The sequence below is a fragment of the Polistes canadensis genome, unplaced genomic scaffold (assembly GCF_001313835.1).
Source record: "Polistes canadensis isolate GaletaPanama2010 unplaced genomic scaffold, ASM131383v1 scaffold_70, whole genome shotgun sequence".
Classification (NCBI taxonomy): domain Eukaryota; kingdom Metazoa; phylum Arthropoda; class Insecta; order Hymenoptera; family Vespidae; genus Polistes; species Polistes canadensis.
The window spans coordinates 637,220-651,749 of record NW_014569617.1 but is presented as its reverse complement, the minus strand read 5'-3'; the positions used below and the strand labels follow the sequence as shown (position 1 = coordinate 651,749).

Here is a 14,530-nt window from a genome sequence, read left to right as displayed (position 1 = left end):
CAATGGCAGAGAGATTCGCAAAAATCTACTCTGTTTAATTAGGTACTCTTTTGCGTTTACTCGTTCCGGAACAACTTCAGGAACGTGACCGTCTACGTTGCTAGAAGATTAGAAGACGCGCCCGGACGAAGGAAAATTTTCCAAAGAGACGACGTATATCGTGTGTTATACACTCTTGTCCTCGTTCATTCGATTAATTTTACAATATTAAAATACTGTACATTGTGTGTGTATATATTAATTTCGTTTAATTTACCGTACCACCAAATGGGTACAACGCATCTTAACAAAAATTCAAATTATTTCGAGAGAAAACTAAATAACATTAAGAATATTGAATATATTGCACGTAAATTTGAATAACAATGACCGATCCAAAAATCGAATCAAATGAACCAATATAGCACATATTACGTGATTAATAATACTCAAAACGAGATCAGCTGATTCCTTTTACCAACGCATGATGATATCCGTCCGTAAGGATTCGAAATGATATTAGGGTGAATCAAAAGAGTTCGTAAGTTTATTTTATTATAAACTGCATAATGGATTATTTTTTCTGTAAAATTTACTTTGGATATATCAATTAAAAATAAAACGTACGAATTTTTGATTCATCCTAAAATAAAATGCACCTAATTTCGCGTCTTCCTATATCTTTTTTCTCTAATCGGCATATATATGTTACGTTGTATACGCGCGTGCGTTTAGTTTCTCGATCGAAGCAGACATTTTTTTGTTTGGATCGAGAACGACTGTCGAAGGCGAGTTAAATCGATTCGAACGGGTTCGTTCTGTAACTGCTTATTAGAGTAATAGGATTTCTCGATGCCGCGTTCTGTTCGGATTAGAAATTATTTCTTCTCGTATAACGATTAGGTATATTATCTTTGCCGATCGATTTTTATGCACGAACAAGTAACGCAACGCAACTTTTTTCCTAGTCCTTAGCAAAAATAATTGGTTGTGTAAAAACGTTGCGCAGATTCACCCACGACCCCGAAACGAAGCATCCTCCCCCGCCACCCCATAATAATGAGCGATTGCGGCATCTGCTTTGTGTTCGTCTCGTTCATTTTACTACGCGAAGCATGCTTTATTTTTTCCTTTTTTTCATCTTTTTTTTTTTTATTCTTTTATTGATATATATCTATATATACCTCCTATAGCTCTTGCTACCATTTTTTTCTTTTAATCAACGTTACTTTTTTTCCACCCAAGCTCGGAAAGCTTTAATCATAATATCGTCGTAAGCTTTATTTGTTATTTCGTATTATATTTTTTGAATCTTTTTGGCTCGTTTGCATCGTGACGATGATATCAATGGGGGATACAGTGCCGGCCGGTCTTGTTAGTAATAGTAGTAGTAGTAGTAGCTCGATTCATTGGCACAAATTTTTGGCATAGAAGCCTATTTTATTATATATACTATATATATTTATATATTGCAATTTGTTATTCGTATATATCACTTATTTCCAATCGTAGCAATATTTCGTATTATTCGTTGTTGGATCATCGATCGATCGCAAGAAACGATTTTTCTTTTTTATCGAGCTTGTGACTCGGAACGACTAGCAATGTATCCCGAATTTAAAAATGAGAATTTTTTATTTTTTTTAGGTAACCTTAGATGCGATTATCGGCTCGCAAGATTACAATTCTTACTTGCTAATACTTTGGTATAAGTTTGCTCGATCACTGTCGCTTTGTATACTTCGCTTAGGTATCGTTAGTCGCCGTTAGAAGCTAATTCATTTAATTTACTAAAAATTAAAGACTACCGGTTGGACGTTTGGCTCTCTCTTGCTCCTAGGGTGTCATTGGCTTTGTAATCTTTTTCTGTTTTCTTTAAAGATGAATATCTTAGAGATTGTAGTCAATTCGTACTTTGAAAAGATTACTAAAGAAGAGAAATAATTCGAGTCCGAGAAGGAGAAGTCTAAAATCTTTGGGAAACCTTTTCGATGAAATTTCGAGTATTCGTCGCTTCCTGGACTCTTGTCTCCCAAGGACACCCGATACATATATATATATATATGTATATCTATACACACTTACATATAATAATTATGCAAGCTGAACCATATAACGTTCGAAAAATGAATTCCGTTTGAATAATTAAATACCGTTGATGTAGTAATGGAGTTTTGATTGAAACTCATTTTTATAATAATTAAATGATCATTTATAATTGCATTGAATTGAAAAGCTCGTTCGTTGGAATATTATTATGTTAAACGTTATAGGGTTCATTCTGTAAGCATTAATGATGGTTGATTAGCAACTCCTACGTGTAGTGTTCGCAATCCCCACACTCCGATAGTGTGGGAGTGGACGGACACTAGGTGGGATTTGGATCCTCGTAGGCCTTTTCGTAGTCCCGCCGACGGATCACTGCAAAATGGGTCATCTGGAAGGAGTTGGTCTTCTTGCAGCCCCGTTCCAACGTACCCGTCATGCTGTACCCCATGTTAAAGTCGCTCGATGACACGTTCGACGTCAGGTACAACTGCGAACAGAGATAAATCGTGCTGATGTCAGATTGTAACCTTCCACGGGACAAGCTGAGAAAGATAGTTCTGTCACCTTTGAACGATTCTCCGCTAGATTTATAACCTAAGGGTGTGTTACTCTCGATCATACGAAGATCATGGATCTTGGAAAATAATCGGAGTATAAAAATCAAAAACAATTATCGTTCTTTAAAGATTTTTCTTTCGGAATTTATTAGTTCGATTAAAATGTTGATCGTGTTAACGTTCCACGTTACGTTTCGAGTCGTTGGAAATATAACAAGCATGGAATAAAAAGAAAAAGGAAAGGATAGGAAAAAAATATTGAAGAAGGACAACGTCGCGGGCGATCCATCTTTATAATTATGTTCGTTAAATCTTTCACCCGTGTTCTCGCGTTGACCTCGAATTCGAAAAACTGGGTTAAACACGGCGCGGAAATATTTAATGACCGACACTGGGATGGACTTGCCCCGTGTTTTCTCTCTCTCTCTCTCTCTTTCTCTCTTTGTGGTTTTCACGAAATTTGACCTACTTTGTTATATAACTTTTTCTGCTTTTTCCTTTTCCTGTTTTTTTTTTTTTTTTTAAACAATCGCATCAACGCGAAAGGACGCGTGTTACGTAGCATACGGAAGAAAGCTTTTAATAACGTGCCTTCAAAGTACCTTTGTATATACGTGTATATGCATATATATATAAATTTCTATATAACATAGCACTTTGGTATAATCGTGCTACTTTGGCCTCGGGCCGACCTCTTTCGGCCGAAAACTCCGAACAATGCATAACTGACAAGCTAGAACCACTGTGTACGCGTTTTCTCTTTCTCACGTACTTTATTTCTAGTTTTTTTCCTTCCCTTTTCCTTCCTATTTTTTGTTTTACCTTTCCTCTTCTGTCGAGTTCAAACATAATCCAAAAATTCGGATCCTCGATGAACAACGATAAACTTTCAGGAAACAAACACTTAATTTCTCATTAATTCAATAAAGAAAATGTGATTGTTGATTAAAAATTGATTAAAATCATTTATTTTATTTCTCGATCAGTTTTCCTCCTTTTGAAACTTAATTATATTTGAATCGAATTCCGGACAAAGCAATTTATTAAACATTATCGCTCGTAGGAACGATACAACACAACCTTAACAAGATGAAAGTGCCGTGAAAATTGTCAGCTCGTATAATCGACTTGCTCTCTTGCGAGCCATTAGAGAGGCGCGAACTTCGTTTTCAAACTAGACTACTAACGAGAAGAAACGCGTATGCGTAACATAGTACCTTCTACTACTACTATTACTATTTGTTCGTGAAACTACCACCACTATTATTACTTACTACGACTAGGATGACGACAACGAACCTGAGAAACACTTAGAATTATTCTCTTACTCTCTCTCTCTCTCTCTCTGTAGACCTTCCCACGAGATCACACTTTGCACGTTTGCGAAGATATTAGATGATAAAATAGAATTAGACGTTTCTATTATTGTGTCTAGCGCGTGCGTGAATAGTTTGGCATATCAATCTAAAAGTTTTCAGTAGAAAATCTATCTAATTGATCGAAAGTACACACGTAAATGTAATATTAATATTAAATTAAAGCAATTTGTCTCTCTTTCTTTTTGTTTTAATTGATTGAGTAATTGAGAAATATAACAATTCATGGAAACATAGAATATTCTTCGACTAAAAAGCAAGCTTTATGAAAATATTAATATTTCAAATGATCGATTCTACTATCATTCATTTTCCAATGAAACTTTTTCGAACTATCTATCTCTTTTACTTTTACTTTAGAAACTTGACGCGAAAAACACGGTAATAGACGATATAAGAAGGAAAAATTCAGTGAAGGCATAATAACGAATGTATAAGAAGAACTGCATTCTATCGTTAGAAAGGATGGATAGATAAACGGGAGAAAATTTGACGATACCACAAAACTCGTCTTTTCTAAGATGCAAAGGTTTCTGTAGGAACAGGTACGCGTGAGATCTTCAAATATGTATCCAAATGCTATAGCTGTATAAGAACTATTTCAGGACGAATGCATGTACGTCCTAGGAATGACTAGGGCTTCCGTTGAGGATTCCTCGAGACGAGACTTTTCAATATATGTGTGTGTGTGTGTGTATATCTACATATATTTTTCAAATAACCATGACTTCCTCGTCTATCGATTTTGTTTCCTTTCTTTCTTGGAGAAAAAAAAGAAAAATCTCAAAGAATATCTCGTAGAAATTCACACCTTTATGGGTGGCAACAAAATGAAAGAGTGAGGGAGAGAGAGAGAGAGATAGCGATAAAAGAGGATTTTGTTGGAGAACACAAAAGAGAAGTACTCCTCCATACTACTATGTGCAAACTCTATGTATTTCCTTTTTATTACGTGTAGGAGAGGATACTTTAACCAGGAAATCCTCGATTTAACGCAGCTGCTTTTGCAGGAAGCGTTAGAAACGTTTTCAACGTTGCTTCTACAAGCGCGAACGTGGCTTTGATTACACGAAGTATTAGAATTCGTGCAATTTTACGAAATAACCGTAGCGTGATATTCAAAGTGAATGTTGCAATATATATATACAGAGAGAGAGAGAGAGTAACAGGGATAAATAGAGGCAAATCCGAAGTTTCTAATTTCCCTCCAATGAAATTCCTTTAAGTACTAAAAAGAAACTCCTTTTTGAATGACACGGACCATCTTTCGAGCGTTGATATTTTAATTGCAAATTTGATTTGCTATGTTGATTTGCACTTTAATTTCCTATCGTATAAATGTCGTGCAATTTTATTCATCAAACGTTCGTCTGAAAAATCGCGAATGTTTAGAAATTAATTTTTATTAAATAATAATATAAAGAAGAAACGAGATGAATATATAAAATAAAGATAAAATATACGAGGTCAGATATTTTTCAACGATTGTCATTCTTTGTCAAGGGAAGGAATAGTGTAAGAATAATTCACGTGAAAATATTTCTCATCGGAGATTTTATCGAAACGTTTATGCATTCCATCTCTCTTTCTCTCTCTCTCTCTCTCTCTCTCTGCTTTCGAACGAGCTACAAAGGATCCTTCGGGAAGCTTTTTCACGCGATATTTCACATTTTTCGTTTGCACCGAGTAAAACATTTCTCGTACTATTTGAAACATTTCTTTTGATGTGCCGCCGTGGTGTTATATTAACGACCAACTAAACGAGACTTTCTTACTCTCCAGTCTAATGTACTCTTGCTTTCCTTCCTTTTTATTTTTACGATAATATATGTATTATACGAAGGAAAGGAAATTTCCAATTGATAAAACCGTAAACCGTATTACCACGTAACACCACCTTTCTTCGTTCGATGACTCTTATAAAACAAAGCTGTTCCATTTGCTCGTTGAGTACTTTCATTTCCGTTAACAACACAATTATCGTTTCGCGAAATTATAATTTCATTGGTCGTCATTATTCATGAAACTCGGTTAATCGATTTCCTCTCTTTCTCTCTTTCTTCCTCTCATTGGGGAAAATAGATTAATTGTTGATTCTTTAGAACCAGTTGCTCGAGAGAAACAAATTTCAACGTATTGGAAAGTTCATGGCAACTCGGGAAAATTGAATAGAGTAAAAGACTAAGGACCTAGATAGGAAAAGAGAGAGAGAAAGAGAGAGAGAAAGAGAGAGGGATAATGAATGAGAGAAAAAGGAATGAGGGAGGGAGGGTACTTGGCTAACATTGAAATTTTCACGAACCATCTCCTTTTGTTACGTTCGGGGTAGCTCTCGCGAAAAAATAATTCATGGAACGTTGAATGAGTTATGGGCTCGACAAAGAAATTACGAGAGGACAAAGGTCACTCGACAAATCTGGAGATAATCCAACGAGTCTGTAACGTCCCGATAATGTTCTCAAAATCTTTTTCCTTTCTACCAACTTTTTTAAGCCATCTAGTTTTTTCTTCTTTTTCTTTTCTTTTTTTTTGTTGAAAAAAAAAGAAGAAAAAGTTAGAAAACGAATCCGACAAATTTTCAGGGCATTCTCGCTTACGAATTCAATGAAACATTCATCGTAATAACAGATTCTGTCCCTCGTATTTGGACTATTATTATAAAGCTTATCGTATGGTCATTCAAATTTCAAGTTAATTATAAAATCATTAGTTTGCATTTCAATTGATTTACCTTAAAATCGGGATCCGTCGTCATTCTTTTGAACGAGCCGATGATATAAAGGGTCCCCGTTCCCGTATCCACCATTTTTGCCTGAGTACTATACCTAAAACAAGAGAGAGAGAAAGAGATAGTTATAGAAAGAGAGAAAAAGAGAAAGAGAGAGAGACACACACACACACATACACACAAATAGAAAAGAAGAATAGAGCGTTAACGTTAACCAAAAACTGTTTTTCGATCGGCATCGTTCCATTCGATTTATATCGTACTCGTGATTGAAAATTCGAGTGGTCGCTTTTCGATAGCGAGAAAAAAAGTGTCCTCGTAACGGAGCAGCAACGAGTGCCGAATTCTTTTTTTTTTTTTTTTTATTTCAATTTCAATTTCTTTTCTCTTTTTGCCGGGAGTTTTTATCCTAGTTGACAACAGTAGCATTCACGTCTCGTAAAGGAAAAGATTTATAAAGAGTCCAAAAACTGTTATCAAATATTTTTGTAACATTTGTAACGCGTTTCTGTAAACTTCTCTCCTCTTACGTGTATCAAAATAATAAATGTATATTTAATGTGATAATAATTTGTAAAAAAAAAGCCGTGCGTATGAAATTTATATTCGATTGAGAAAAAGCATGGATACGCGAGGACAAAACTTCGAGGGATTTGTTCGCGAACGTTCCTCTTGCCAGAATATATGTACAAAAGCGTGAGATTTATAGTCTACGTAGAAAGAGTAGGGAAAATATAAAAAGATGCGAAAGAGAGAGAGAGAGAGAGAGAGAGAGAGAGAGAAAGATATAAGCATACAATACGCAGCAGCAACAGCACGTTTTCGTTGAGTAAAATTTTCCAGCTGTCGACGACAGACGACGCTAAAGCTTTTCACGTTTAGAGAGGGATGAAAATACGGGGGCGGGATGAGGATAGTTGGTAATAGTACTTCGACATTTTCCACAAAGAGTTTTACCGCAGCGTAAATCGGCCGTACGATTAGCTCGTGCCACGTGTGCGGTCGGCTAATTGAGATTTGTTTCATAAACGACGCTTTCTCTCTCCTTTCCAGCTGGCACTACATTCATTTCCGTAATTCACCGGACCTAGCTAGCTAGCTAGCTAGCTAGCTTGCCGCTTGGTTCTCTTGTTACAATATTTTATTACGAGTCTAGCTAGATTCTCTACGGACTTTTCCTCCCAACCTACTAAATATATATATATATATATATATATATATATACACATACATGTAGCTACCGTCATTTCGAATGTTGTCTACTAACGAATATACGTGCGTTTTTGGCGACACGTGTGAATTACAATATTAATCATTTACAAAGGGAGAGAGAGAGAGAGATTATATTTTTCTTCGCAAAAAATACAAAAATACGTATTATTATATAATTCTTACAGTTGGATAAAATATTAGAGGTACTCGTTAAACGGAACAAACCGTAAGTTCATCGTTATAAAATGAAGAGTTAGAAGAAATCTTCTTGGAGAAGAAGAAGACTCTTCTTCCTCCTCCTCCTCTTGTTCTTTTTCCTCTTCTTCTTCCCACACGTTGACGCAAGTATTAATTTTACAAGGCGTAACGTAGAGCGGGCAATTCGTTTTGAAATTTTAATGAAAGGAACTCTCGCAAAAGCGTATGCAAGATAATCCCATTACTCTAACCATTCCGTGCTCCGGAGCGCCACTTTAGCTCGCATAAAATTAAGTGCCAAGGAAGAAATGAAAAAAGAGAGAAAAGGGGGGCAGGGGCAGGGGCAGGGGCAGGGGCAGGGGCAGGGGGAGATAGAAAGAGAGAGAAAAGAAAAGCGAATAAACGGCCGGTGTCCTCCCGTGACCGTACGCGAATTACGTGTGAAACACTCTAAAACATAAGCCTCTATCTCTTACACTCTACAAAGAACATTTTATTTAATGATACTATCTCGATGTTAATCAAATCTTTTACGTATACGACTCTTTTCATTTGTTTCACACATAATCGCATCTTCATCGTTATACGTCAAATTGCATGCAATTGTATTTTACAATTTCGGAATATAGGTTGAATATTTCTCGATCCACGAATACGAAAATTCGAAGAAAACTGTGTGACGATTTGCAAAAGAATTTAAAAGAAATTCGACCAACACGTGGTTGTGAATTTAAGGGTTTGAAAAAATAAAGAGACACAACTAAAAAAAGACCTCTAGGATTTTCCTTTGTGGGAACACGATCATACAGACAGAAATAGAAAAAGGAAAGAAAAATAGAGAAGTCAAAGCAGCCGCCGCCATAGTGGATTTTAAAGCGAGTGTCGGATCCGGCGCACTTCAATGGAGAGCGTTTAAACTTTTAATGATCGTCGCCGGTTCAAGCGGCCGCCGGAATAAGCCCCTCGAGTCACCCTTTCCAGGGGCGTATCAAGCACCCCGTCAACCCCCCGTCAACCCCCTACCTTTATCGCCACCGCCACCACCACCACCACCTCCGCCGTTCTTCGAGTTGTAGAAAAGCACCCTCGGTTGGTTTCGGCGCGTCCTCTTAGAATCGCTTCAACGACCTTCCTTCGTTTCTCCCTTTTCCCTTTTCCCTTTTCCTTCTTTTCCATGTTACCCAAGTTCGATGTAACAAGACTACTACCCACGTACTACACGTGTTCGGCAAAGAACGAGACAAATGTCGATACGAGTCGTTGACCCAAAAATCACGTGACTTCTTTCAACCAGACACCCCCTTTTTCACAGTTTTCTTTTCAAATCATACATCTCTTTTTCTTGTCTTCCATCTGGATTTGATGATATATCAATTATATACGAGTACAAAGTTTCCAAATAATTATTTCAACATTATCCATAGAATATTTTCAATACTCAACTTGTTATTTGTCAAATCGCGTGACTTCTTTCACCCCTTTGATAGTTTTCTTTAAATCATAGATTATTTTTCTCTCTTTTCTTCCATCTGGATTTGATGATATTTCAATTATGTACGAATACAAAGTTTGCGAATAATTATTTCAATATTGACCAAAGAATATTTTCAATACTCGGCTTGTCGCTTTGTTTGCAGTTCGAATTTCCTTTTAATCATTGGAATATGATAAAGCAAACACTCTCTGGGAAATAAAAATCTATCAAAGTATGAATAATAATAATCGAATAGAGAAAGATGAGTATTGGTAATTCAAATAACGGGACAAAACTAATGGAATACGGGGATACACGCGTGGGTTTGTTGTATCCCGTAACCGTTGATTGGAAGCATCGATGCGGCGTTATTTAAAATAACCTAATTTAGTGTGTCAGGAATGGGATCTAAAGCCAAGCTATGTGTCAGAATTAATGTTGGGCATCGATAACGGTTTGCAACGCGACAGATCGAAGCCTCTTGATGGATCAATGCGCTTCTATCTTTTTTTTTTCTCTCTCTCTCTCTCACACACTTTGCTGCTAGATAGAAGATAATAGGAGAGGGACGATATCGAAGGTTGCACGAAAAACAAAAAAAACAAAGCGAGAGGTGGTCAATTTTAATCCTGCGTTGAATCAACGACGCGTTACCGTGAACAATTTATCGATAAGCGTCGATTTTATCAGTTCCCCTATTCACCCTTTCCCCCCTTTTCACCTATTTTCACATCCCGGCGTCGCTTCTAATCAGAGAAATCATAAATATAACAACGGGGTTGGGTGGTGGTGGTTGGTAGGGAAGAATAGTGACGGTAGTAATAGCGCGTTCGTTCGCATCGACGCTAATTAAAATTTTATTCGAAATCGCGTTTGTGCTATGCTTTGTCTCTTTGTGTGAACGAGTCTCCTATATGCCATGTGCACAAGAACGATTCTAATTAATGAAATAATGGGAACGTGATAATAATCGAACTCGCTCTGTCTCATTCCCAGTTCCCGTTGTATTGTTAAAGAGAATCTACTATACATTGCATTGGAATACCCAGAGAGATACTCTCCTGTATAATATTATATATATGCAATACGTAGATGCATAAACAAGGGTGTCGGAAAAGTCATCTCTATGTGATAGCCTAGAAATCGGATAACTGTATAGAGAATTGATTTGTTTTCAAATGCCCTCCCATTTCTTCGTATCTTTTTCTTTTGATCCATAAACATCGAAACATCCAGCATTTCTTTATAATGAATGCTCTATTTTTTTCCCGATTCATGCTGTTTTTCTGGAAAATATCATTCGTAGAAGTAAACATTTTCTTTACCCCACGTTAATCACGCATTTCTATGTAGAGTAACATACGCTGCTAGAGAAATCCCAATGTAAGCGGATTTTCCTAACCCGATATGAACGAACGTAGAAAGAGAGAGAAAGGGAGAGAGGGAGAGAGAGAGAAAAAGAGAAATATATAGAGTCTTCAATGGTAGAAGGATATCACCCGATAGCAATACCTTTGATGGTGCATCGTTTTGCAAATAAATCTAAGTTGAAACAGCAAATCTAAATACACATAGAGCATCTTCGTATATTACTCTTCGTGCGTTTTACTAGCTATGATAGATGACGTTAATATATAGATATAATTTAAGAGAGAGATAGGAGATGGAGAAAGAGAAAGAGAAAGAGATGCACATACATATATATAGGAGTAATAAGTTGATTTTCAAGAGAGCAAGGAACGTTTATTTGCTAAGGTCGGTCACTCGTTGAATCATCGTTCGAGATGTGAGTCACGGAACTTCATTTAGGAATAGAGATACATATTAGAAATGTTAGGAGAAGACTCCTACACTCTCGAGCAAACTTCATCTAGTGCTAAGTAAACTCTAAGAAAATATGCACGGAACGAGATCTTACGAGGAAGTATAGATAACCTTTTTAAACACCAAGCAAGTACTCTCTTTCTCTTTCTATTTTTCTTCTATTCCGTACGTGATCGAGCGTATATTTTCATGCGTGCATATACATATTTAAAAGAGAAAAGTAAAAAGAACATTTTCTTTTAGGCACACTCGAAACGTATAGGATACCAGACAAAATAAATTCGTATTCGTTTCAACATATAATTTAAAAAGTATCTCTAAATAAAAATAAATAGGAAAAGAATTTTCATCTCCGACAAAAGTTAACTTTTGCCAATAGAATTTTCAATTAGTCGAAGCATCTTGGTCCGAAGAAAAAAAATGTCCATCAGGAAATGACGTTTCTGGTATGAGATATAAAAGTAGGTCATCGCGAAAGACGTTCCGTTTCGAAGACAGTAGATTTTCTTTCTCCTTTGTTCGTTCGATTTTCTTCAAAGCTTATCCAGTACCAACCACCAGGATGGCGGAAAAGAAGCAATCGAAGGAAAGGAGCAACTAATGCCCCGACTACTTTTGCGGCTCGGATCGAAGGAAGGGATGGATCGCAATAAATCGCGAGCTCCTTATCAATTCGGCTGGCAACCCGAGCTCTTAACGGCTCTGGAAATCTACGCGAGTAGTAGAGGAAACTTAGGCGAGTCCTACTTTCCTAAGGTTATACGTTTTCCCCCTCCAATCACCTTCTCCTAGAACCTAATCTTATTCAACCTATTGAACTATTTTTTTTCCTTCTACGTTATCTCACACGAGAAAAAGAGAGACGTGGGGGGATTATCGAATAAATTAATTATCTTAAAGATATAACATCTGCGCAATTGAATTTATAATTCTTTTTCCTATGGTTTTTTACCTATGACGAGTTTTTAGAAAGAGCCCATTATAATTACTGTAAATTTTTCAACTGCAAACGTTTAACGTAGGTATATTTTAAATATCGATAATTATAACCAAATTAATTATCTCACTTAAGTCTATATGAGATGAAAACGATACATCTTTACTTGAAAATGAGCTTGCTGAATCTTTTATGAAGTTCTAATTAGTTCGAAAAATTAACGTAAAAGATCAAAGAAGAGGACTGAAAGTAAGGAAGGGATGGTCTTTACGGTGTACCTTGCCGATGTTTGATAAACGACTAAGTTGCACTTCATGGTGAATACAAAAATTCAGTAAATATTTTGGTGGGATTGATTAAATTTCATTTTTTCCAATGAATCGAACACATTTGGAATAGAATGACCTGTTATTCGTGAAATTATTAATAAATATGCGAAAGTACAGATCACGAGTGCAAAGAATTAAAATGAGTGTAACATTTTATTCGACCAATCGTGTTACGATATACCGAGACTCGTTTAGTGATTAATGTAACAATAGTTATACACGATAACTAATGCCGGGGGTAATATAAAAGTTTTTTATAGTCTGGAGAAAGAATCTCCTTCAAAGTACCTACCTACTTTGGAATTCTTTAAATATTCAGGACAATGGTAGTTAAAGGGGAAAAATGGCTTCATTCTGAGTCAAGAAAGAATAAAAGGAATAGAATGAACGGATAAAGGTCGAAGGCCATCGAAAATTCAGCTCGTTCTCTCGAGTTCTCTAAGGGTTAATGGGATCGGTAAGGAAGGTACGTTAGTTGAAGAAGAAGAAGATCGGGAAGGTAGATAAAAAAAGAAAAGAACGGGGAATAAAGAAGAAGAAGAAGAAGAAGAAGAAGAAGAAGAAGAAGAAGAAGAAGAAGAAGAAGAAGGAAAAAGGGAACTACTGGCCAGTGGCATCGGAATCGTTTTTTTCTCGTCATTTTCGGTTTAACCTTAACGCACGAAACGGCCTTGATAGATATTCCAACCACGTAAGCTGCACAAGCTCGAATTTCCGCTTGCCAGAGGAATACGATCAGCGTCGAAACATCATAACGGTATACATACGTGTTGTCTATCTCGTTTCATCTCTCTCTCTGTCTCACGTTGTTTCTCGTCTGACCCCATTAACGTTGGTAGTCCGTATTATCGTCGCATTGATATTACGTACGTTTCGAAAAGCATCGAGAATGGAACATTGCCCGAGATCAAAGGCATTATATCCACGAATATTCGCTTCGATTATTCCGACTTTGAACTCCTTGCACTCAGGGTTCCTAACACGAATGATTTTAGGATAGTTTCCGAAATAATAGGGTAGCGGGTAGATTCTTTCTTTGCGAAGAAAGGTCTACTTCAGGGACGCGACCCTGCCCACGCGATTCTCTCCTATCTCCAAAAATTGAGAGGAATCAAGTCCTTATCCGAAATCCTGCCCATAAACCTTCCTACATCACTTCCTATCCAGAACATTACAGAAGGGCTATATCGAAAAGTGGACTACACAAAAAGTGAGGGATGATAATGGTTCCAAAATCATTAAGACTACGCGTAAATGTTGAACTATATATGACTTACCTTCTGGTTCCAGCAACTTCGACGACTTTGCACCGACTTCGACTCCACCAGAACGGTGTCAATGTCCAATAGGAACTGCTCGCACTCCTAGCCCAACCTTCTTCTGGAAATAATAGGACCTGTAACCAAAATTACGATATACCTTATGTAGGAATTGTAATGATTTTTAGGACTCTCTTTTAGGGGTATATTCTTTTATTCCGGCATATATAACACTTTATATTTCGTCAAAAAATTTCTCTCGCCCTCTTTTTCCTTGACTTTTTTTAATTTTTTTTTTGGCTCGACGAGTACTCTTGGTCCTTCTTTTTCAAAATTCTACTATCACGTGCAAAAGAAACAGAGTAGGAGGATGGAAAGAGGGAGAATAACATGCGAGTGGAATATTGAAATACCCTAGGGCCTCTCTTTCTGTCGCTTTCTCTCTCTCTCTATCTCTCTCTCATTCTTTACTCTAGAAACGTAAACGAGCTAGGATAGTAGATGTACTATGTAGGTGCATACGGATTGTCAGAGAGTTACAGCAGCACGTTCCAGGCATCGTGCTTCATGGAATCTGCTTGCACAATGTTCGCTTGCACGGTGCTCGC

The 14,530-nt window shown here is 36.8% G+C and overlaps 1 protein-coding gene across 3 annotated transcripts in view; it reads right to left on the bottom strand.

Moving 5' to 3' along the window:
- Positions 1-1,162: 1,162 nt before the first annotated feature.
- Positions 1,163-14,530, bottom strand: part of LOC106786271 — a 57,212-nt gene continuing 43,844 nt past the window's right edge. For all 3 annotated transcript variants that reach the window (XM_014747468.1, XM_014747467.1, XM_014747469.1), the window contains exons 3-5: positions 13,941-14,059; positions 6,693-6,786; positions 1,163-2,515 (exon numbers count right to left, since the gene is read on the bottom strand). In XM_014747468.1, coding sequence (XP_014602954.1) covers positions 2,348-2,515; positions 6,693-6,786; positions 13,941-14,059 — 381 coding nt within the window. In that variant the 3' untranslated portion in view covers positions 1,163-2,347. The remainder of the gene's footprint in view (positions 2,516-6,692; positions 6,787-13,940; positions 14,060-14,530) is intronic.